The sequence below is a fragment of the Oncorhynchus mykiss genome, chromosome 6 (assembly GCF_013265735.2).
Source record: "Oncorhynchus mykiss isolate Arlee chromosome 6, USDA_OmykA_1.1, whole genome shotgun sequence".
Classification (NCBI taxonomy): Eukaryota; Metazoa; Chordata; class Actinopteri; order Salmoniformes; family Salmonidae; genus Oncorhynchus; species Oncorhynchus mykiss.
Genome location: NC_048570.1, coordinates 86,600,078 through 86,622,676, shown reverse-complemented (window position 1 = coordinate 86,622,676; position 22,599 = coordinate 86,600,078). Strand labels below are relative to the sequence as shown.

The 22,599-nt window shown below is 44.2% G+C and overlaps 3 protein-coding genes across 20 annotated transcripts in view; all 3 read left to right on the top strand.

The window, feature by feature from the left end:
- Positions 1–7,887, top strand: part of LOC110506206 (neogenin) — a 214,967-nt gene extending 207,080 nt beyond the window's left edge. For 8 of the 14 annotated variants that reach the window (XM_036981351.1, XM_036981358.1, XM_036981353.1 and 5 more), the window contains 4 exons: positions 139–312; positions 3,139–3,417; positions 4,639–4,769; positions 5,499–7,887. In XM_036981351.1, the coding sequence (XP_036837246.1) occupies positions 139–312; positions 3,139–3,417; positions 4,639–4,769; positions 5,499–5,648 (734 nt within the window). In that variant the 3' untranslated portion in view covers positions 5,649–7,887. Of the gene's footprint in view, positions 1–138; positions 313–3,138; positions 3,418–4,638; positions 4,770–5,401 lie in introns of all 14 variants that reach the window. The other 6 variants (XM_036981357.1, XM_036981364.1, XM_036981363.1 and 3 more) reach the window with 3 other exon arrangements.
- Positions 7,888–10,435: 2,548 nt separating this feature from the next.
- LOC110506964 (sorting nexin-1) lies at positions 10,436–20,010 on the top strand. Of its 2 annotated transcripts, XM_036981366.1 has the most exons (15): positions 10,446–10,603; positions 13,010–13,169; positions 13,291–13,403; positions 14,638–14,704; positions 15,347–15,390; positions 15,634–15,775; positions 15,935–16,013; positions 16,236–16,311; positions 16,514–16,627; positions 16,891–16,984; positions 17,101–17,306; positions 17,678–17,821; positions 17,927–18,007; positions 18,119–18,190; positions 18,339–20,010. In XM_036981366.1, exons 1-15 carry the CDS (start codon positions 10,487–10,489, stop codon positions 18,387–18,389), a joined length of 1,560 nt encoding a protein of 519 aa, XP_036837261.1. In that variant the 5' UTR covers positions 10,446–10,486; the 3' UTR covers positions 18,390–20,010. The 2 variants fall into 2 exon arrangements, with proteins under 2 accessions (XP_036837262.1, XP_036837261.1); XM_036981367.1 differs by lacking the exons at positions 14,638–14,704; positions 15,347–15,390; positions 15,634–15,775; ... (7 more) ...; positions 18,119–18,190; positions 18,339–20,010 and adding exons at positions 13,577–13,689; positions 13,732–14,631 and having other exon boundaries at positions 10,436–10,603; positions 13,291–13,486.
- Positions 20,011–20,278: 268 nt separating this feature from the next.
- LOC110506207 (casein kinase I) overlaps positions 20,279–22,599 on the top strand; it is a 45,576-nt gene continuing 43,255 nt past the window's right edge. For all 4 annotated transcript variants that reach the window (XM_036981349.1, XM_036981348.1, XM_036981347.1 and 1 more), the window contains exon 1: positions 20,279–20,529. The gene's annotated coding sequence lies outside the window, so the exon portion shown is untranslated. The remainder of the gene's footprint in view (positions 20,530–22,599) is intronic.

The window sequence follows — 22,599 nt, the reverse complement described above, 5'->3', positions numbered from 1 at the left end:
CTATGAACCTGGTGTGTGTGTGTGTGTGTGTGTGTGTGTGTGTGTGTGTGTGTGTGTGTGTGTTTGAACAGCACTGCTTCCCCATCCCTTCGTCAGCGCGGCTGGTTAAATGTTGTCTCTGTGTGTGTCCATTCACAGCCGTGATTAGCGCTCACCCCATCCATTCCCTTGATAACCATCACCACCATTATCACACGGGCAGCCTGGCATCCCCGACACGCAGCTACCTCCATCACCACCAGGGCAGTGCCCACCTGCGCCCGCACGCCTGCGCCACCCCCATCTCCTATCTAGACATGGTGGGCTCCACAGGTGAGAGACCGCTGCCGCCCGCAGGATGGAGGAGGGATTACAAGCGGGCAGCGCCAAGGGCCCACCTGGTCGTTCTGTCTGTCTTTCTGGCCTGATTTTAAGGAAGAACACAGGAGCATTATCTTTCATCTTCATGTCCATCCTCTTATCTGTGGGTCCACTGTGGGGCTGTCACATCCTCTTATCTGTGGGTCCACTGTGGGGCTGTCACATCCTCTTATCTGTGGGTCCACTGTGGGGCTGTCACATCCTCTTATCTGTGGGTCCACTGTGGGGCTGTCACATCCTCTTATCTGTGGGGCTGTCACATCCTCTTATCTGTGGGTCCACTGTGGGGCTGTCACATCCTCTTATCTGTGGGGTCCACTGTGGGGCTGTCACATCCTCTTATCTGTGGGGCTGTCACATCCTCTTATCTGTGGGTCCACTGTGGGGCTGTCACATCCTCTTATCTGTGGGGTCCACTGTGGGGCTGTCACATCCTCTTATCTGTGGGGCTGTCACATCCTCTTATCTGTGGGTCCACTGTGGGGCTGTCACATCCTCTTATCTGTGGGTCCACTGTGGGGCTGTCACATCCTCTTATCTGTGGGTCCACTGTGGGGCTGTCACATCCTCTTATCTGTGGGTCCACTGTGGGGCTGTCACATCCTCTTATCTGTGGGGCTGTCACATCCTTTTATCTGTGGGTCCACTGTGGGGCTGTCACATCCTCTTATCTGTGGGGTCCACTGTGGGGCTGTCACATCCTCTTATCTGTGGGGCTGTCACATCCTCTTATCTGTGGGTCCACTGTGGGGGTGTCACATCCTTTTATCTGTGGGTCCACTGTGGGGCTGTCACATCCTTTTATCTGTGGGTCCACTGTGGGGCTGTCACATCCTCTTATCTGTGGGTCCACTGTGGGGCTGTCACATCCTCTTATCTGTGGGTCCACTGTGGGGCTGTCACATCCTCTTATCTGTGGGTCCACTGTGGGGCTGTCACATCCTTTTATCTGTGGGTCCACTGTGGGGCTGTCACATCCTCTTATCTGTGGGTCCACTGTGGGGCTGTCACATCCTCTTATCTGTGGGTCCACTGTGGGGCTGTCACATCCTCTTATCTGTGGGTCCACTGTGGGGCTGTCACATCCTCTTATCTGTGGGGTCCACTGTGGGGCTGTCACATCCTCTTATCTGTGGGTCCACTGTGGGGCTGTCACATCCTCTTATCTGTGGGGCTGTCACATCCTTTTATCTGTGGGTCCACTGTGGGGCTGTCACATCCTCTTATCTGTGGGTCCACTGTGGGGCTGTCACATCCTCTTATCTGTGGGTCCACTGTGGGGCTGTCACATCCTCTTATCTGTGGGTCCACTGTGGGGCTGTCACATCCTCTTATCTGTGGGTCCACTGTGGGGCTGTCACATCCTTTTATCTGTGGGTCCACTGTGGGGCTGTCACATCCTCTTATCTGTGGGTCCACTGTGGGGCTGTCACATCCTCTTATCTGTGGGTCCACTGTGGGGCTGTCACATCCTCTTATCTGTGGGGTCCACTGTGGGGCTGTCACATCCTCTTATCTGTGGGGTCCACTGTGGGGCTGTCACATCCTCTTATCTGTGGGGCTGTCACATCCTCTTATCTGTGGGGTCCACTGTGGGGCTGTCACATCCTTTTATCTGTGGGGTCCACTGTGGGGCTGTCACATCCTCTTATCTGTGGGGTCCACTGTGGGGCTGTCACATCCTCTTATCTGTGGGGCTGTCACATCCTTTTATCTGTGGGTCCACTGTGGGGCTGTCACATCCTCTTATCTGTGGGTCCACTGTGGGGCTGTCACATCCTCTTATCTGTGGGTCCACTGTGGGGCTGTCACATCCTCTTATCTGTGGGTCCACTGTGGGGCTGTCACATCCTTTTATCTGTGGGTCCACTGTGGGGCTGTCACATCCTCTTATCTGTGGGTCCACTGTGGGGCTGTCACATCCTCTTATCTGTGGGTCCACTGTGGGGCTGTCACATCCTCTTATCTGTGGGGTCCACTGTGGGGCTGTCACATCCTCTTATCTGTGGGGTCCACTGTGGGGCTGTCACATCCTCTTATCTGTGGGGCTGTCACATCCTCTTATCTGTGGGGTCCACTGTGGGGCTGTCACATCCTTTTATCTGTGGGGTCCACTGTGGGGCTGTCACATCCTCTTATCTGTGGGGTCCACTGTGGGGCTGTCACATCCTCTTATCTGTGGGGCTGTCACATCCTTTTATCTGTGGGTCCACTGTGGGGCTGTCACATCCTCTTATCTGTGGGGTCCACTGTGGGGCTGTCACATCCTCTTATCTGTGGGTCCACTGTGGGGCTGTCACATCCTCTTATCTGTGGGGTCCACTGTGGGGCTGTCACATCCTCTTATCTGTGGGGCTGTCACATCCTCTTATCTGTGGGTCCACTGTGGGGCTGTCACATCCTCTTATCTGTGGGTCCACTGTGGGGCTGTCACATCCTCTTATCTGTGGAGCGGTCTCATTTCATTGTTCTTGTGGCCTTGTCCACTATTCACTCGCCAATACTCATTAGTGTGTGACTTGCCTAGTTAAATAAAGGTCAATAGTAATTTATAATACATTAAACCAGTCATGACACCTTTGAGTGTTGCAGAACCAAACAACCTTGATAACACATTTATTCCATATTTTCCACCAAACTCATCAGGCTTCATCCTGACGTTGATACTAACGCCTCTTATTTATGGACACAACCACTCTAGAACCCAGGCTATACACATACTGTCTCAAACACACCATCCACTGACCTGTCCCCCCCACACTCCTTTTGTGACTGCAGAGTCGGTGAGGAACACCCCCAGCACAGAGCCCCTCCCACCCCAGGCCCAGCCCCCCTGCCAAGCCGAGCACCAGCACCCGGAACCCGAGGGCAGCTACCAAGACTCCACGGCCACCGACGATGAACCCAGCGCCAGCGGCAGCTACTGCAGCGCCGGCCAGCCCCCCACCGCCCACGTGCGCCCCACTCACCCCCTCAAGAGCTTTGCCGTGCCCGCCAACCCCGCCGCCATCTTCGAGTCGCCCGCCCTGCCCAGCATGCCGCTGCTTACTCAGACTGGTGAGGAGCACATACTCGCATGCATACATGCACACCATGCATTAGGACAGGCGTATGTACACATACAGGTAACTGCCAAAATAAAGGAAACACCAACACAGTGTCTTAATAGGGCGTAGGGCCACCAAGAGCCACCAGAACAGCTTCAATGCACCTTGACATAGAGTTCCAGACACTTGTAGAATCTATTGGAGGGATGTGACACCGGTCTTTTTTTTTTTACCCCTTTTTTCTCCCCAATTCCGTGGTATCCAATTAGTAGTAGTTAGTCTTGTCACATCGCTACAACTCCCGTACGGGCTCGGGAGAGACTAAGGTCGAGAGCCATGCGTCCTCCGAAACAACCCAACCAAGCCGCACTGCTTCTTGACACAACGCACATCCAACCCGGAAGCCAGCTGCACCAATGTGTCAGAGGAAACACCATACACCTGGCGACCCGGTCAGCGTGCACTGCGGCCGGCCCGCCACAGGAGTGCGCGATGAGACAAGGACATCACTGCCGGCCAAACCCTCTCTTCCATAGAGCCAATTGTGCGTTGCCCCATGGACCTCCCGGTCACGGCCGGCTGCGACAGAGCCTGGGCTCGAACCCAGAATCTCTGGTGACACAGCTAGCTCTGCGATGCAGTGCCTTAGACCACAGTGCCACCTGGGAGGCGTGACACCGTTCTTCCACTAGAAATGCAATAGTTTGGTGTTTTCTTGATGGTGGAAAACGCTGTCAGGTGCCGCTGCAGAATCTCCCATAAGTGTTGGATTGGGTTGAGATCCGGTGACTGACACACACACGCACATACACACACACACACACACACACACACACACACACACACACACCCTATGCTCCTTTGATACACCTGTTTCAAAGTCACTGAGATCTCTTCTTCCATCCATGGTAGCCAAAATAACAGGCAACTGTAGACACCCTAAGAATGATGGGATGTTAATTGCTTAATTAACCTGCTTACAATATACTTTGTATCCCTCATTTACTCAAGTGTTTCCTTTATTTGGGCAGTTTCCTGTACATGTTTTACACTCCCAAACTGCAGATGAACATACACTGTTGGTAGAGCTTCTTGAGAAAGGAAAGGAAACACATTTAATGAAGATGACTTGTGATTCCCTCTAACTATCAATCCCTTTGGAACTGTGTCTGTCCTGTCTCTGTCTCTCTTTCTGTCTGTATCTCGGTCTCTCTCTCCATCTGTATCTCAGGGCCCCAGCTCCACTCAGTAAAGACGGCCTCCATCGGCACCCTGAGCAGGGTCCGTCCCCCCATGTCAGTCACGGTGCCCAGTGCGCCAGACGTGCCCGAGACCAGCAAGATGCTGGAGGATGTAGACAGTGTGAGTACTGCTCCCCCCAGGTCTTAGTGTAGAAAGGCTACAACATGCCAATGTCTGATTATGACTGTTAAATCAGCTGGCATATCATGTAATGTTGGTTGTTATTGTAGTTTACACACACTTTAACTACAGGAAGTACACATGAATTACTATGTCATGTTGGGTTAAAACCTGGTCATAGATCAATCAAACCCATTGAACTAGTGAATATATTCCAAGAGCATGTCATGTTTCTTTTTGGACACAATCCTAAATGACATTGACATGGATTTTAATCACATTTCTGTTTCTTTTCTCTCTTTATTCTTTGCAACTTGTTGCCTCCCTCACTGTTTTATGGTGTTATCGTTGGCTGCTTGTGATCATTGATATTATTGCATTCAATTTCTAATACTTACTCTAAACCCATTGGAATGGTTTTGCCCATGATAATTCCCCTTAACCCATTGGAATGGTTTTGCCCATGATAATTCCCCTTAACCCATTGGAATGGTTTTGCCCATGATAATTCCCCTTAACTCATTGGAATGGTTTTGCACATACATTGATGTCTTGCCCCCTTTCAATGCCTTAACATATTGGTTGGCTGTTGATGCTGCTTTGTTTGTCTTGGACTTGGCTTCATGCTGCAGTCCCATTGACCAATTTCCCACCCACCCTTTATTTTGTAAACCTCATTACTCCCACCCCCTCCAAAAACAAACTGACCCTCTCCTCTCCCTTCCCCAGGTCCTTGCCTCCCTCCCCTCCTGTTCCTCCCTTGCTCCCCGCAGTAACCCTGTTCCTTTCCCTCAGAGCTACGAGCCTGATGAGTTGACAGAGGAGATGGCCCACCTAGAGGACCTGATGAAGGACCTAAACGCTATAACCACAGCCTGAGAACCACACGCCCACTCATTACGCTGCTCACACACATACAAGCAGACACACACACACAGGCAGGAACACACACACTGCCAGCCCTCAGCAAACTGGGAGCCCGATGCCCCGGTACAAAATGGATACCGTAAATGGATCTTACACACCCCACTCAAGACAAACAAAAAATCTCAACTGAAACTTTTCAACTTTTGGCTTACCTTGCTCAGTCTCAGGAAGGAGATGGCCATTTTAAAATGCGACAGTTCACCTTTTTATGAAGAAACATTCTCAGAGACGATATCTAACATTGGTCGCTTTCAACCAGAAGATTGTGAATTTTCTCAGCACACAAACTGAAATGCATCAGAAGGTTGCTCTCATACTTTGATTGCCGGGGAGACCGCTCCTATGGTTGCCGGGGAGACCGCTCCTATGGTTGCCGGGGAGACCGCTCCTATGGTTGCCGGGGAGACCGTTCCGACAGACATCATATTGTGATTCCAAGTCAAGAGGAAGAGTCAAATATGCTGGTATTTCATGTTGGTGCTCACGAAACACAATCTAAACACAGTGTTTGTTTAATTAGTGTCACTTATTTGTGCGTTTTTGTATATCTATTGCCCTGTTTCAGTGAAGTGAACGTTGGACAACAGTCCCCTGCATTTCCATAAAAGCGGTAATTTTATAGCTATCATTTTGATCCAATGACGTCTGTTTTCCCTACTCTGTGTTATATATTGTGCCAAGTCTCTTATTATTCTCTAATATGCCATGTATGTTTTTTACATATCCGAATAGATATGTACATATGTTTTTTTTAAACGGCCTCATTCTATCCCCCCCCCCAGCCTAGCCAATCATTTCATTTTATTTGGGAGGAGAGTGACAAAATAGCCCCTGAAACGCTCACTTTTCATATCTTGTGGGGAGATGCCTTGCGTGTTAGTACATTACATTGGAATGGTTTATTGCGTTCTCTGGCATTGTGTTGCCCCTTTATACATTGAAATGTTCAGTCTTTTTTTGTTTGTGGGAGCTCCGTTTCAGAAAGCCTTACGAAACGTGTCCGTACGTTTACATTGGAGATGACTGTGCCCTCTGTGGACGTTTTCCAGTTACACTGTGATCCCTCTGACACGCAGCATCACCACTCTCAGGCCAGCCTGGCCTTGGAGTGCCAAGTAGTAGGGCTTGTTAGCTGGTGACCTTTCAGAACCATCTGTGGGACATGAACCCTCCAGAGGCTGCTGGACTCGGAGTGCCTCACCCTGCAATCACACATCCTACCCAGTCAGTCGTTTCAATGGAATGGCAATATATCATATGAAAGTGCTTTGAAATGGATGTCTTGTTTCCAAGAGCCAATATTTGGTTGAAGAGGTCTGTTTTTTGCTCTTTATCTCTCTCTCTGTCATGTGAAAACCAGGTTTTTCAATCAAGGATAAGTGTTTACTGTTATCTGAGGTCTCTTAAAGAAACACTGCTTCATCGCTCTTTTTAAATGCTACTTGCAACGATGTTGGCCTATTGAATGGGACTCCCAGATTCAGATTTTTTTTTACATGTAGTTTGTTTTGTATGAAGAAAAAATAAACTTGTTCTGTACACAATTCCAATGTAAAAAAAAATTAAATATGATAATGTAAGAAGCTAGTTTTTCATCTGCCCTCTTACCCAAAGAAATGTAATTGCAATCCTAGTTACATGCTCTACTTTTGTGAATACCATGTTTCTCATAATGTACATCATCATGAATGTCAATATAACTGTAAGAGATTTTACTTATGGATACAAAAGGAACATGTATAAAAAAAAATTAAAAAGAAAAAAGAAAGTGGACCGTAGGAAAAAGACAGGACGCTAAACCCGTTGGGAATAACCTATTAAGTTGTAGACAGTCAAGCCTATATTGCACTTTTTCACAATTTTTGAAAAAAAATAATAAATCTTCCATATCTTGTGTTTTAAATATAAAAGCGATGTTTCTGTAAAGTAGTGTTCTAGGTTAGCAGCAGGCAGCTGGTCTTGTTTTAATGGTAATTTGTTTTTGAGATATGAAATTGAGCGGCAGGTTTTACTGTGCTGCTGAGGTATTCTGTTGCTTGTTTCTGTACAGAGATCTCTTTGCTTTCTGTAGGATATTCTGTGGCTTAAAAAAAAAAAAAATGTTTGAGAAAAAGTAATTTTTTATTTTTATTGGTGCTCTTATACATTGTGTATCCAACTATTATGAATACTAACAAAGTTGAAGCTTCTACTTGTCTGTTTTGTCATGCATGTCGTATTTTATTGGTTGTGTGTGTTTGTCGTACGTGCCTGCCTTCATAGCCTCGGTGTAACAGCGTACATGGAAATCCGGGACAATAAGTATATGTTACGTTTGTATGGAAACACAAGACAGGTGGTTACTTAAGGTAAAAACAAAAGGAGGGTGGGTGGATGGATGGGCGTTATAACGTCTAGGATTTACGTACAGAAAAATAGGAAATGCTCTAGGATCAGGTTGATGTACACACCTTGCCTTACTTATTCTCTATACTACTTACTGTAGCTCTGCTTAATACCAGTAACCAGTCATTGACCTGTTGGCACAGGTAACACTTTCATATACTGAGAGTCAACTATATATAGGCTGGAGTGTGATTGTCAATGGAGGAAGGGGGACCTGAGGAGACATTGCCACTTAGATCAAAGAGACGTTAGACGTGTTCACTTAGCCTGGTCCTAGATCTGAAAATACGCTTAGCAATGTCTTTGCAGCCATTGTCAAGCCAAACTTGCCTTTTTTTTTTTTAAATGAACTAAAAGAAATCCACATAAACTTGTCAAGCCAGCCAAAGGAGATTAATAGCTTTTACATTTTAAATGAACCAAGCCAGCCAAAGGAGGTTAATCGCTTTTACATTGTAAATGAACCAAGCCAGTGGAATACGTGAGCTGCATGCAGGTGAAAAGATGTGCACATTTATGGGGCTGAAGAACAGTATCAGAACGAACCAGTGACTCTCGGCAGTAAATCCAGTTCTCTGTGAAGCTCAGTGACATAAGTGTTAATGGGGGGGGGTTGTTGTTGAATGACATCACGCATGGTGACTTTTTAAAGCACATTCTATGCAAATGAATGAAAATTAAATTTTTTATTCCTTTGAAACTCATCTGAAAATCGAGGACAGTCAAATTTGATCTATTGATCTTAACTTCACCAGGTAATTCTATATTAACCCCCAACATTACTTGGCTAGCATAACAATAGTTTACCTATCAATTATTACATCTATTAATGGGGTTGGTCACATATAAATGCTTAGAACGTGAGAAATCCTTCATCGGCAAGACAAACCTGGTCGGTCATGAGGACTCACACAGGGAAGAAATCATACAGATGTCCAGAGTGCAGCAAAAGCTTTTCTAAAGCCAGTCATTTGAAAATTCATCATAGAATTCACACAGGTAAAAAAATATATCGGTGTAAACGATGTGGCAAATCCTTCAGTCACGAGGTTAAACATGTCGACTCACACGGGTGACAAATCACATCAATGCGAATAAAGTGGAAACTCATTGAGGGCGAGGCCAGACTGACCCTTTGAGTTCTATCCGGTTTCTCAATGGAAGTCGTACGTTGACGGTCAGCGGAGATGACGCGTCCATAACCATACAATTTCAATCCATTTTTCACATACAAAAATATCTGAGTTGAACTTTGGACGGGCCGAAGGATACGTAACCATCCGTTTAGCGAATTAGAAAAGAGCAGGCGTTTCGCGTCACACACTCCACACGGACCAAAACGCATCCGTTTTAATTTGGTGTCCATTCTCCACGGGTCAGTACGGCCTTGACCTTGTAGTCAGAGCGGACATTTGGTCAAGCATACGACATTTCAAACAGGGGAGAAACCGTTTTGCTGCAATGAATGTGGTTCATGCTACACCAGAAATTCAAGTCTTAAAAGCGAATATGAAGAAAAAGCATTTTGTGCTTTATGTGTCGAAAATTGTTAATATCAACCACTAAAATGCCATCAGTCAATTCACTGAAGAGAAACTACTTTGTTGCCATGACTGTGGCAAACTCTTCCAAAACAAGAACCTTGATAAAAAATATCAAGATAGACAAAAGAGGAGAAAATATATTGCTGTCATATATGTGTCAAATGTTTTAGACAACAGTACACTGATGGGCATATGAAGATACACAGGGAAGGAAGAGAATGTATTTCCTCTTATTAAAAACCATACAAACACAAAACATAGCCAATGCTTTGGAGCTATTGTTCCCTTTGTTTTTATATAGCTATCAAACTTAATTTGTCAGGACTCTAGGGGACAGAGGGAGTTTCTCTCCTAACAAATACATATAGAGGATCTCTTTCACAGCCTCATTTCCTTATGTCTCTGTCAGAATACTTTTTAAATACATGCTTCTTTGAGTCCTTCATATAAGTTGTGACTGATAACACATGACTGGATTAGTGAAGGGTATAAGGACCCTCGCTTTCATCTGTCCAAATTAGTGATTAATTCAAGGAGAAGGTAGAGGTGTATTTTTAAAAACTCTGACCAAGCCACTTTAACCCATGCCCAACCTAACACCTGGCGCCACATGGTAATTAAAAAACATCACATATAATACAGAATGGCGGTTGAAATACATTATATAGGCTAGATATTTTATACAAGGTGCTTCATTATATTGCTATTTCCAGCACCATTTACAGTTGGTCACACAGTACAGTAGAAAGAATAGAGGCCTGTGACGTTCCTAAACGCGTTGCCGTTTAATCACCAGCAGGTGTCGCTCCAGACAGTACTTTGCACTTGTCAACTTCCGTTTAGAGACGTATCATCACAGACATGGCGGCTAGCTCACGGCGGAATCCCCCTCCTCTCCCTGGAGCAGAGAACCAAGACCCACTTTCCGAAATGGCAGATGAAGACAGTGACGAAGGGGAGGATATATTCGTTGGCAATGTAAGCACTAGGCATATCAGATGATACCAGCTACACTTGTCCTGACTGAAACCTGATCTGTACACCATTCCATAGCATGCTAATGTTAGCTAAGCTAGTAGCCCTGTACACTACAGAACGGAGTTTAGCCAGCTAGCTAGGCTAACATTACCTAGCTACCTGTCAAGCACAACTCTTCAAGTCTCCATTCTGGTACAATCCATTAGATAGCTTACTGACGTTAACTCCTTTTGTTTTTTGATTGCAGTCAGCAAGCTGCACTCACTCAAACAATTACTAATTTATTAAGCGCTGCACTCCAGCCTAGATATCTACCTGTGTGAAGCTAGTCACAAAAAGGATTAACCATAATAGTGGAATTTTTGGTTCGCTTTCAAAATAAAAGTGATACAAATAGTGGAAACGTGCTAAATTTGGACTAGCTAGATAATGCTAAACAATGTAGGAATGTTCTTACACATTCAACAAAAGACAATAATTAGTTTTGACACAAAGTAAAAATCAGTTGACATCGCACTGTGGATGTATTAGACTAGAATTGCATTGTGGGCATACTTATATTTAATTCTACAGCCTTGCCTAAACATCACAGTTACCATGGTTATTCCATGGATAATCCTTCTGAAAGAAATCGCTGTAAAAAAAATATGCAAATCTATGCAAGCTAAAATGTTGAATAAAATGATATGAGGTTACTTTACCGGTTGTCAGTGCAGAACCTACCGGCGCAGCAAAAAGTCAAGTAAACAATTATTTACTGTGGACATTTGATTTCCACAACTTTTTCCAGCACCTGTCAATTTCTGTCACTTGTATTTTCCATCTCCTTAGCATTTCACGTGATGCACAATATGTAAACAATAGCCGAATGTAATCGAACATGGTCCTGTCTATGCTTCGGTTGAACTCGGCCATTGTTGATATATTGTCCAAGTCATGCGAATTGCGTCAGTATTGGAAATAAAAACCAGAAATACAAACCGATATACAAACCAGCGTACTGAAAGTCGGGTTAATAACACTACTCTGTGGATAGTCTGTCTCGGATTACCGCCTATATGAAGAGAAAATCAGGTAAAGTATGTTTAAATTAAGTTTATTCAACGTTCTGACTTGTCTTATGACTGTTCACAAAAAGTGAGCCTACATGTTAGAGATGAGAGTAGAGTCTGCCACGCTCGGATTCGTAGAGACTATGTACAGGCTAACCTATGGATGTTGCACCCATGAAATGGAGTATTAGCCTACTCAGTGACATTCACAGAACGCTAATATGTGTGTAAACGCTACACAGTTGTGTTCTGTGAGTGTCACTCAATAGGCTGATACCCTATTTCATGGGTGCAACATCCTTAGGTTAGGCTGTACAGTGCATATAAGTATGCCACAAATGCATTTCTAAAGTCTAATACATCCACAGTGCGATTTCAACTGATTTGTATTGCTTTGGGTCAAATTAACTAATTATTGTCTTGAATCTGTATAACATCCGAACATTAACTAGTCCAAATATGGCATTATTCCACTATTTGTATTCGTTTGAATCTCTTTTAATGGGGCACTTTTATTTTGAACCGCAAATTCCACGATTGTTGCTAATCCTTAGTGTGGCTAGCTTCACACAGGTGTAGCTAGCCAAGGTGGCGAATTCTGTTTTGATTTTAGCCCATCTGGGCAATGGTTGACCTCACTCTTGTCCAGGACCGGGGCAGCTGATAATGTAACTAACTAGCTTGTTAAATCGGTTCTATTTTTACAACTTCACTGCACGTTGGCTAGCTAGTTCTACTAATATCTATATATCTAACTTCAGTTGGACATACACTTGTTTCCACCCAAATAAAGGAAAAGATGAGAAATTGTCTTCAAATCCCATAGTGGACATCAGTCTACACTTGACCAGTTACCCCCACCTTCATTTTTTGACAAAAATGAGTTTGATAGTAATGGACATGTGGCTATGTAGGCCCATGTATTCTGTTGCATCATTGTAATACATAACTAAAGGGACAATTCACTATTTTCCAACACTAAATTCATCATCTCCAACACCCCCAACATCAACATGTGAACATGGTGGGTTTATATGTTTTTGAGTCAAAAGACACATCTTCCTATCTCTTTTACTTCAAAACATAAATGCACCATTTTCATATGTTGATGTCGAGCTGGTGCTGGAGATGAATATGAAGTTACATTTTTTTATTTTTATAATTGCCTTTGTCACAATCAACTGACCTGGCCCCTTTTCACTGATAACCCAAGTCCACCCCACACAAATATTGTGGTTTGTGCTTCTCCTTGTATGTGAAAGGTTTAAACGCCGGCACTAAAAAAGTGACCTGTTTTAATACCCTCAATTCTAAGTGCTGTAGTCTTTATTGATATTGTCTTATTACCCTTCAGAGCAACCCTGTTGCAGAGGCCTTTCAGCCTGACACAGCCAATGGTGAAGAACCAGCTGACCTCTTCAGTGAAGCAGAAACTAGCACCGCTGTCAACAGTTCCATCACAACCTCTAAGTCCAACGGTGTCCATTCAGACAATGAGAATGATCTATTTGCAGGTATGTTATCGTTTTCCCCTTTTATTATTACCCCTACTAGACTGAAAAGCAGAATTGGTTCATCTCCCTGTGACGTCCTTGCTTATGTTATATGTTGCTCCCTCCGTCCCCGTCCCCTCAGAGGTCTCGGTGGAGCTGTCCATGGAGAACCCCAGCACCACAGCCAAGTCCTCTGGAGCTGAATTCACCCCGTCACTTACACGATCAGCAACACAACCTGAGTCTATGGAGCAGGTAGGCTACAACAGGACATCAGCAACACAACCCAGGTATATGGAGCAGGTAGGCTATAACAGGACATCAGCAACACAACCCAGGTCTATGGTAGGCTACAACAGGACATCAGCAACACAACCCAGGTATATGGAGCAGGTAGGCTATAACAGGACATCAGCAACACAACCCAGGTCTATGGAGCAGGTAGGCTATAACAGGACATCAGCAACACAACCCAGGTCTATGGAGCAGGTAGGCTATAACAGGACATCAGCAACACAACCCAGGTCTATGGAGCAGGTAGGCTATAACAGGACATCTGCAACACAACCCAGGTCTATGGTAGGCTACAACAGGACATCAGCAACACAACCCAGGTCTATGGAGCAGGTAGGCTACAACAGGACATCAGCAACACAACCCAGGTCTATGGAGCAGGTAGGCTACAACAGGACATCAGCAACACAACCCAGGTCTATGGAGCAGGTAGGCTACAACAGGACATCAGCAACACAACCCAGGTCTATGGAGCAGGTAGGCTACAACAGGACATCAGCAACACAACCCAGGTCTATGGAGCAGGTAGGCTACAACAGGACATCAGCAACACCACCCAGGTCTATGGAGCAGGTAGGCTACAACAGGACATCAGCAACACAACCCAGGTCTATGGAGCAGGTAGGCTACAACAGGACATCAGCAACACAACCCAGGTCTATGGAGCAGGTAGGCTACAACAGGACATCAGCAACACAACCCAGGTCTATAGAGCAGGTAGGCTACAACAGGACATCAGCAACACAACCCAGGTCTATGGAGCAGGTAGGCTACAACAGGACATCAGCAACACAACCCAGGTCTATGGAGCAGGTAGGCTACAACAGGACATCAGCAACACAACCCAGGTCTATGGAGCAGGTAGGCTACAACAGGACATCAGCAACACAACCCAGGTCTATGGAGCAGGTAGGCTACAACAGGACATGCCCAACAAATTCCTCCACAGTTTAGTTTAATGTAATATGTTGTTGTCTGCTGCTCGTTGCTTTGGAGGGCCATTATGCCATAACGTAATTATTATCAGCCCTCAAAAGACAGATATAGGGGATGGGGAACACTGCTGACCTTATGAGACTAGCAAAACCCCAAATGTTTTCATCATATGCAGCAAAAGAGAGAGAATAATAACAGTAAATGTAAGTGCAATTTCCCCGAAGTCTTGTTGTTCACCAGCTCATTTCCACCAATTCAGCTGGAAGAGGAAAAGGATGAGGACAGCTTTGACATGGAGGTTGCTGTCACCAATCCAGAGAAAATTGGTAAGGAATATTTTTTTCTCACTATCTTTGAACTGATGTTTAGCAACCATTTTAGAAGCATTGGACGTGTGTATTGTGGTTGAAGCCATGGAAGCTATGATGTAATTATCTCATCTTCCTCTCAATTGAGTTGAGTTTTTAAAGTAGGAAGCCAAGATGGCATCGCTGGGTGAGGGAGTGTTTTCTTGCTTGTCCAAGCAACTTTGAGGGTTAGGAGTCTAATATTGGCTATCAATATAGCAAGAACTAACTATAGCTTTAGCTACACATGGCAAGTTGAGAGTTTTGTTTTTGTCAATTTGAATGGGAAGAACACAACAAAGACAACAGAAGATGGAATATCAAAGCCTCACAGAAGCCGACAGGCATGCTAGCTAGCTACGACAAGAACCAGAACAGCATGGATACACAAGATGCCGTGAGCTCAATACGGACCAGGACCAGATCCTTGAAACCTCTTTACCTCAGTTTAGTTTTTAAATGTTGTTCACGCTTGGTCCTGGAGGGTTGTAGCCAGGATATGCCTGTTTTTAAAATATATTTTTTTACAGTTTGTGTGTCATTTTCCCGTCTCTCGGATTTCATATTGTAAACTAAACTGTGTCAACCTCTGTAACCTGACAATTTGATTTTCCCTTTTAGGAGATGGCATGAACGCTTACATGGCCTACAAGGTGTCCACTCGGGTATGTAACTTCTGCAGCAGCAAAATCAGGACTTTTTAAACAACTCGTTTTTGTTTTGGTCATGTATATAGTAGTACTCCCAAACCATTTTTCTATGCTTTGCACTGTGACCATGAACAATTTGAAGGAATTACTCTGCTTGTGTTGAGTAGGCCTACTTCTGCCAGTGTCCTCTATGAAATCAGAACTTGTGATTTTGTCTTGCGCAAACTGATACTAAGCCTCACTAATTCCACCCCCTAGACTACATTACCCATGTTCAGGAACAGGACATTCTCGGTGTGGAGGAGGTTCAGTGATTTCCTTGGGCTGTATGAGAAGCTGTCGGTGAAGCACTCCCTGAACGGCTGTATCATCCCTCCACCACCAGAGAAGAGCGTTGTGGGTAAGGAACTACATTTGTCAGTTCATGTCTGCCAGCCAGTTTCAAAAACCTGGTTGCAGGCATAGTATGCAAACACGGTAGATGTCACAGGTGCAGTGTACTGATCACGGCACATGAAATACAGAAAGACACTAGTAACACCATGTCTTGACTCCCTAGGGATGACCAAAGTGAAGGTGGGAAAGGATGACTCTTCCTCGGCTGACTTTGTGGAGAGGAGGAGAGCGGCTCTGGAGAGGTAGAACCTGAAGAAGCACCTTTTACCATTATTGTACTCAGACTTTGCATGTACAGCACGGTGAAGTATCATGTTCAGATTGTGTTTTATATTAGCCTGTTGATATTTGTCATATTCCTTTGCTTTTGTTAAGAATGTATTGCTGTATCTTCATTGCTATGGCAGGCATTGCATTGTTTCCTCCCTGTAGTCTAGCCCGTTGATATTTGTGGGATTTTCTAGGTACCTGCAGAGAGTAGTGTGTCACCCGTCCCTGTTACAAGACCCTGATGTCAGAGAGTTCCTGGAAAGAGACGAGGTAGGTGCTCTAAAGTCATTAGCTGTCAATACTGTCACAGACTACTGGAATCATGCATTAATTTGTTCACTGTCTGCGTGCGTGCGTGTGTGTCTGCGTGCGTGCGTGTGTGTCTGCGTGCGTGTGTGTGTGTCTGCGTGCGTGTGTGTGTGTGTCTGCGTGCGCGTGTGTGTGTCTGCGTGCGCGTGTGTGTGTCTGTCAGCTGCCTAGGGCGGTGGGTACACACACACTGAGTGGAGCTGGCTTCCTGAAGATGATCAACAGAGCATCAGATGCTGTCAGTAAGATGACCATCAAGATCAGTGACTCGGATGCTGTAAGACAATCACTGTTCTGGTTGATTTACTCAAATGCCAAACAAGAAATCATAGCAGTAAAGTCAGTTATCTAAATTAATGTTGGAGCTTTTGCATTTTTTTTTTTCTGTAAAAATATGATATTTTTCTTTACTGTCTGCTAAACGGGATGCGTATGCCTCTGTAAAGCTTTGGGTCGACACGTCCCCTTTGTCATTCAAATTAGTTGAATTGATGTAGATTGGTTTCCTGATCGTACCTCCCACGTTGCTTTGTGTTCCAGTGGTTTGACAACAAACTGCAGGAGGTGGAGAGCGAGGAGCTGCAGCTGAGGAAACTCCATGCGGTGGTGGACTCCCTGGTCAACCACAGAAAGGGTGAGATTCACAGAAAAAAGAGATGTCTGCTTTAAAACCCTTTTGATAAGATTGGAGCTGTCAAGCAGACCTTCTTTTTTTTATTTGTGACCCTGGTATATCTGTTGTTTCGTCAGAGCTCTGCGGGAACACAGCAGTGTTCGCCAAGAGCATGGCCATGCTGGGCAACTCGGAGGACAACACAGCTCTGTCCCGGGCCCTCTCCCAACTGGCCGAGGTGGAGGACAAGATGGAGACGCTACACCAGGAGCAGGCGGCCAGCGACTTCTTCATCTTGGCCGAGCTGCTGGCCGACTACATCCGCCTACTAGGGGCCGTCAGGGTACGGAAACTTCATTCTACATCCGCCTACTAGGGGCCGTCAGGGTACGGAAACTTCATTCTACATCCGCCTACTAGGGGCCGTCAGGGTACGGGAACTTCATTCTACATCCGCCTACTAGGGGCCGTCAGGGTACGGAAACTTCATTCTATGGCCTGAATTTTAAATAGAACGCTACGACTACATTAACTGGATGAGGAAATCCAAAATGTCAATGGAAGATTAGTGCAAACGTTGCTAGCTTTGGTGCTAAACTGGGTAGCTACTAGCTAGAATCTGTGTGCCCTCGATGTGAAATTGATGTGGTGCAGATTTTGGTCTGAACTCGTGCTGTGCGCTTAATTTGGGCATTCTCGTTATGTTGTCCTCAGGGCTGTTTTGAGCAGCGCATGAAAACGTGGCAGCGCTGGCAGGAGGCTCAGAGCACCCTGCAGAAGAAGAGGGAGGTTGAGGCAAAGCTTCTGTGGGCCAACAAGCCTGACAAACTACAACAGGCCAAAGAGGAGATCACTGAGGTACAGGAGCCAGCACTGTGTTAATGCATGCTTATAGGGAGGTGGTATTGCTTTGACTTCTAGTTCCACATTAAACTCTCCTTATTCCCCTCATGTCTTTCACAGTGGGAGGGTAAAGTCACTCAGTACGAGAGGGATTTTGACAGGATCTCTGTAACCGTTCGTAAGGAATTCCTCAGGTTTGAGGTAAAGGCTATTTATTTTTTTGCATTCGAGCAACATCGTGCTACCGTATTCAGGATAGTTTTGCATGAGAAAATCTACCTGACAGTTATTTTCTTCCCCTCCATCTAACAGAAAGAGAAGTCCAAGGACTTCAAAAGCCAGATAGTGAAATATCTGGAGTCTCTTCTACAGTCTCAACAGCGGGTAATCTGTACTCTTTTCATTTTTTTTTATTTTTTTTAAATCTCTTCAAATGTGTGTGTTTTCATGTAACTGTTTGCTTGAAATGTTGGCCTTTATACTCCATCATATTGATGTGCTCTCTTTTCACTTTTCTCCCTCTTGGATCTAGCACGTAAAGTTCTGGGAAGCATTCCTGCCTGAAGCAAAAGCGATAGCATGATGAGGCTTGAGGACGTTAGGAAGAGAACGACTGCCTTTTTGAACACTTTACCTCCTGACTATGTACCCAGAAGACAATGCAACAGAGGGGACAACTACATCTCATCCATATTATTTTAGCATTAGTGATTTATTTTTCAGCTTTTCAGTATGCTCTACATCGGCACAATGTATCGATTCAACAGAGATGAATTTGACAGTATAGCTTTTCTAAGTAAACATGTCAGTGGTGTAAGTGGGATATGTTTTACTCCGTGTTCATGGGCCACCCTTACTCAGATAGGAAGAGTTTGACTTAACAATCCTAAAGTGTTCACATTTTGAGGTACTTCCGTTTACAGTGGAGGGCAGTTCACAACTGTTTACAAAAGGTCATGAAATAACTTTTGGATGCACAAACGCATAGGGGAATGTAGTAAATTGTGTGTGTCGTGTGAAATACCACTTTGACTAGAGAGCTCATTCAAACTGATAGACGGACTAATACCAACGGTCCTCAATTTGTGCATTTACAGACCTACAGTGAAGGGACAAAATAATGGAAGCATGGAGTGTTTGTTTATGGTGACCCATCAGATGAGTGTACCTGTCTGTGTCTTTGTGCGTGTTCACCATTGTTTGATCATCAGTTGATATACATCTGTAACCTCAAATAATTATGATCAACAACAGTCTTTCTGAACTGACCATCAGTATATTTTTACATCTGTGTTCAAACATGTAGCCTCATTGAATTCAATGTGATTGTGAAATGTGTCATGTTCAGTGTTGGAAAAAGTACTAAATCGTCCTACTTGAGTAAAAGTAAAGAAAAGTCAATGAAAAATTACTCAAGCAACCGTCACCCTTGAAGAAGAAGTACTAGAAGTACTTGAAGAAGTACTAAATGTTCATACTTGAGTAAAAGTACAAAGTAAAAGTCAATGCTATACATAAAATTCCTTATATTAAGCAAACCAGACGGCACGATTTTCTTGTTTTTTTATTTATTTACTGACAGACTGTGGCACATAATTATATCCTGCCTCAGCATTCAAAATGCTGAGGCAGAATAGAATTATGTGCCACAGTCTTATTTTGGGTGTTGGGGTAAATGTATGGGAGTAGTACATATCTTTAGGAATGTGGTGGAGTAAAAGTAGTCAAATATAAATAGGAATGTCATGTACACATACCCAAGTATTATTTTTCTTCAGTACTTTAAACCACGGATCAAGTTTCCTCACAATGTTGATAAACTAGCAACAGTGCTTGACTTGGACTGAAATAGGTGTCAGTACTCATTTTGTGTGCTGGTACTGTTAAGGTGCAGGAAGTCCATAATACTTTTGAACTAAATATTCTATATAAGGTGCAGGAACTCGAGCAGTAGAAAATTAGGTGCCGCTATTCAGTTCCGGTTGGGGTTATACCCAAATCCAGCACTGACTAGCAGTGTGTAATGATGATGAAAGCAAAGTGATAACAAGTGTTGACTCCTTTAGTTTTCTTACCCAACATTTATATGAGTGTCTGTTATTTTTCCTCAAGATGTGCTTTATTTTTGTAACCACTCGCATTTAGATAAGATATTCCTGAAAATTCTATAGAAGTGAGTAATAAAGATGATTGACTGAACTTCGTTTAATGTTTGAGGCAGTTTTTTTGTCCATAAAATGTTATCAGTATCCAAAAATGTAGGACAGGGAATATCATATGGAGGTTATTTGGTGCATGGTTTCAAACATTCTATCCACATAATATACATTTTAAATAACTGAGCTTGTATCATTGCATTGTTAAAACCATTGAGTTAGAAAATTTGAAGTCATATACTCAATTAATCACCATTATTTTAAAACATTTATTTAAATTTGGGTCCCCCCAAAAAAATGTATCGAGCCCTGTGCAACCTGGAAGTGTTGACGCAAGCGGGTGTGTCGTTCAAAACTCAATGGTGCGACTGCCTGTACTTCCGGAGAACGTCAACCTTTCACGAACAGCGAGATAGCAAGAAGAAGAAAAATAATGAAAGGGTTGCTTGTCTGTCTCTATTGACTGATAATTATACAATATTTATATTTGATAGAATTAAATACACTTGAACACTTAGGTGAATCGCAAGAGGCGTCCGAATCAACAGCAGGAGTACCACAGCTAAAGTAAGTCGGTGGTTGTTTGCATGATGATAGCTAGCCTCGTTGCTAATAACGATAACTACTAGCGAACGTTAGCTATTTTCCATTTCCTCGTTCCACCTAATTTGGGTTAACCGAAAATACGTTCCCCCTGAAATAAATGTAGTTCCATGTCAATGAGGCTGCTATAGCTAAATACCAATTAAATAAATGGCGCTATTAATTGGCCTGCTAGCTAGCTAACGTATCCAAGCAAGTTACGTTATTGTTTTTTCATCCAATTCAGTTTGTTTTGTATAACCTAACGTTAGCTAACTAGCTGTTGGCTGGATATATGAAAGTTATGGTTGGATAAAATTGTGGTTGCTGCTAAAAGTGGTGGTTGCTTTTGACCAAATAAACGCTATCTAGCTAGCTAACGTTATAAACATTCCCATCGTTGGCTCAGTGTGTGAAAGCTAAGTAACTAGCAAGCTAAGGTCAATTTACACATCTAACGTTACTGTAGGTGGCTAGCTAATCGATATGTCCACATTGTCAGGAAGTATCTTTTGTCTATGGAAGAAGCCTATAATAACAAACGTCGCTGCTGGCATCGTGTTTTAGCTTGTGGGAAAGCATCTCTGCAGTTAACGTTAAATCAGTATTGTCCCTGTTAGCTAGGTAACGTTATGTCTTGTTATTAAATTGTGTAGGCCTAGATATAGCCATTGTTTTTTGGGCGAAAAAGATTAGACCTACAGTAGAATGATTACTCATTTGATGTTAATCTGGCTATCTGAGACGAAATATATTGACGTGTATATAATATAAATGACGTTATTTTACAGTATATATGGACATACAGCACCAGTCAAGTTTGGACACACCTACTCATTCAAGGGTTTTTCTTTATTTTTTCTATTTTCTACATAGTATAATAATAGTGAAGACGTCACAACTATGAAGTAACACAGATGGAATCATGTAGTAACCAAAAAAGTGTTAAACAAATCAAAATATATTTAAGATTCTTCAAAGTAGCCAGCCACCCTTTGCCTTGATGGCAACTTCAAATCAAATTTGATTTGTCTCATGCGCCGAATATGACAGACCTTACAGTGAAATGCTTATTTACAAGCCCTCAACCAACAATGCAGTTTTAAAAAAAATAATTACCTAAAAAATTGATAACAAATAGTTAAAGAGCAGCAGTAAAATAACAGTAGTGAGACTATATACAGGGGGTACCGGTACAGAGTCAATATGCGGGGGCACCGATTAGTCGAGGTAATTGAGGCTGGAATCTTTGACACTTTTTTTGGACCTTCCTCTGACACCGCTTGGTATAGAGGTCCTGGGTGGCAGGAAGCTTGGCCCCAGTGATGTACTGGGTCATACGTACGACCCGCTGTAGTGCCTTGCGGTCGGAGGCCGGCAGTTGCCATACCAGTGATGCAACCAGTCAGGAGGATGCTCTCGATGGTGCAGCTGTATAACTTTTTGAGAATCTGAGGACCCTTGCCAAATCTTTTCAGGCTCCTGAGGGGGAATAGGCTTTGTCATGCCCTCTTTACGACTGTCTTGGTGTGTTTGGACCATGGTAATTTGTTGGTGATGCGGGCACCAAGTAACTTGAAGCTCTCAACCTGCTCTACTACAGCCCTGCTGATGAGAATGGTGGAATGCTCGGTCCTCCTTTTCCTGTAGTCCACAATCATCTCCTTAGTCTTGATCACGTTGAGGGAGAGGTTGTTGTCCTGGCACAGACAGGTCTCTGACCTCCTTCCTCCCTATAGGCTGTCTCATTGTTGTCGGTGATCAGGCCTACCACTGTTGTCGTCAGCAAACTTAATGATGGTGAAGTCGTGCCTGGCCACGCAGTCATGGGTGATAAGGGGACTGAGCACACACCCCTGAGGGGCCCCCATGTTGAGGATCAGCGTGGCAGATTTGTTGTTACCTACCCATACCACCTGGAGGTGGCCCGTCAGGAAGTCCAGGATCCAGTTGCAGAGGGAGGTGTTTAGTCTCAGGGTCCTTAGCTTAGTGATGAGCTTTGAGGGTACTATGGTGTTGAACACTGAGCTGTAGTCAATTAATAGCATGTTCCTT

Excerpts from the sequence above, each read along its gene's own strand:
- LOC110506964 (XM_036981366.1), top strand. The coding sequence starts at position 10,487 with ATGGCGGCTAGCTCACGGCGGAATCCCCCTCCTCTCCCTGGAGCAGAG. Across the intron at positions 13,170-13,290 it reads TGAGAATGATCTATTTGCAG|AGGTCTCGGTGGAGCTGTCC; the intron begins GTATGTTATCGT and ends CCGTCCCCTCAG. Across the intron at positions 18,008-18,118 it reads AGGAATTCCTCAGGTTTGAG|AAAGAGAAGTCCAAGGACTT; the intron begins GTAAAGGCTATT and ends TCCATCTAACAG.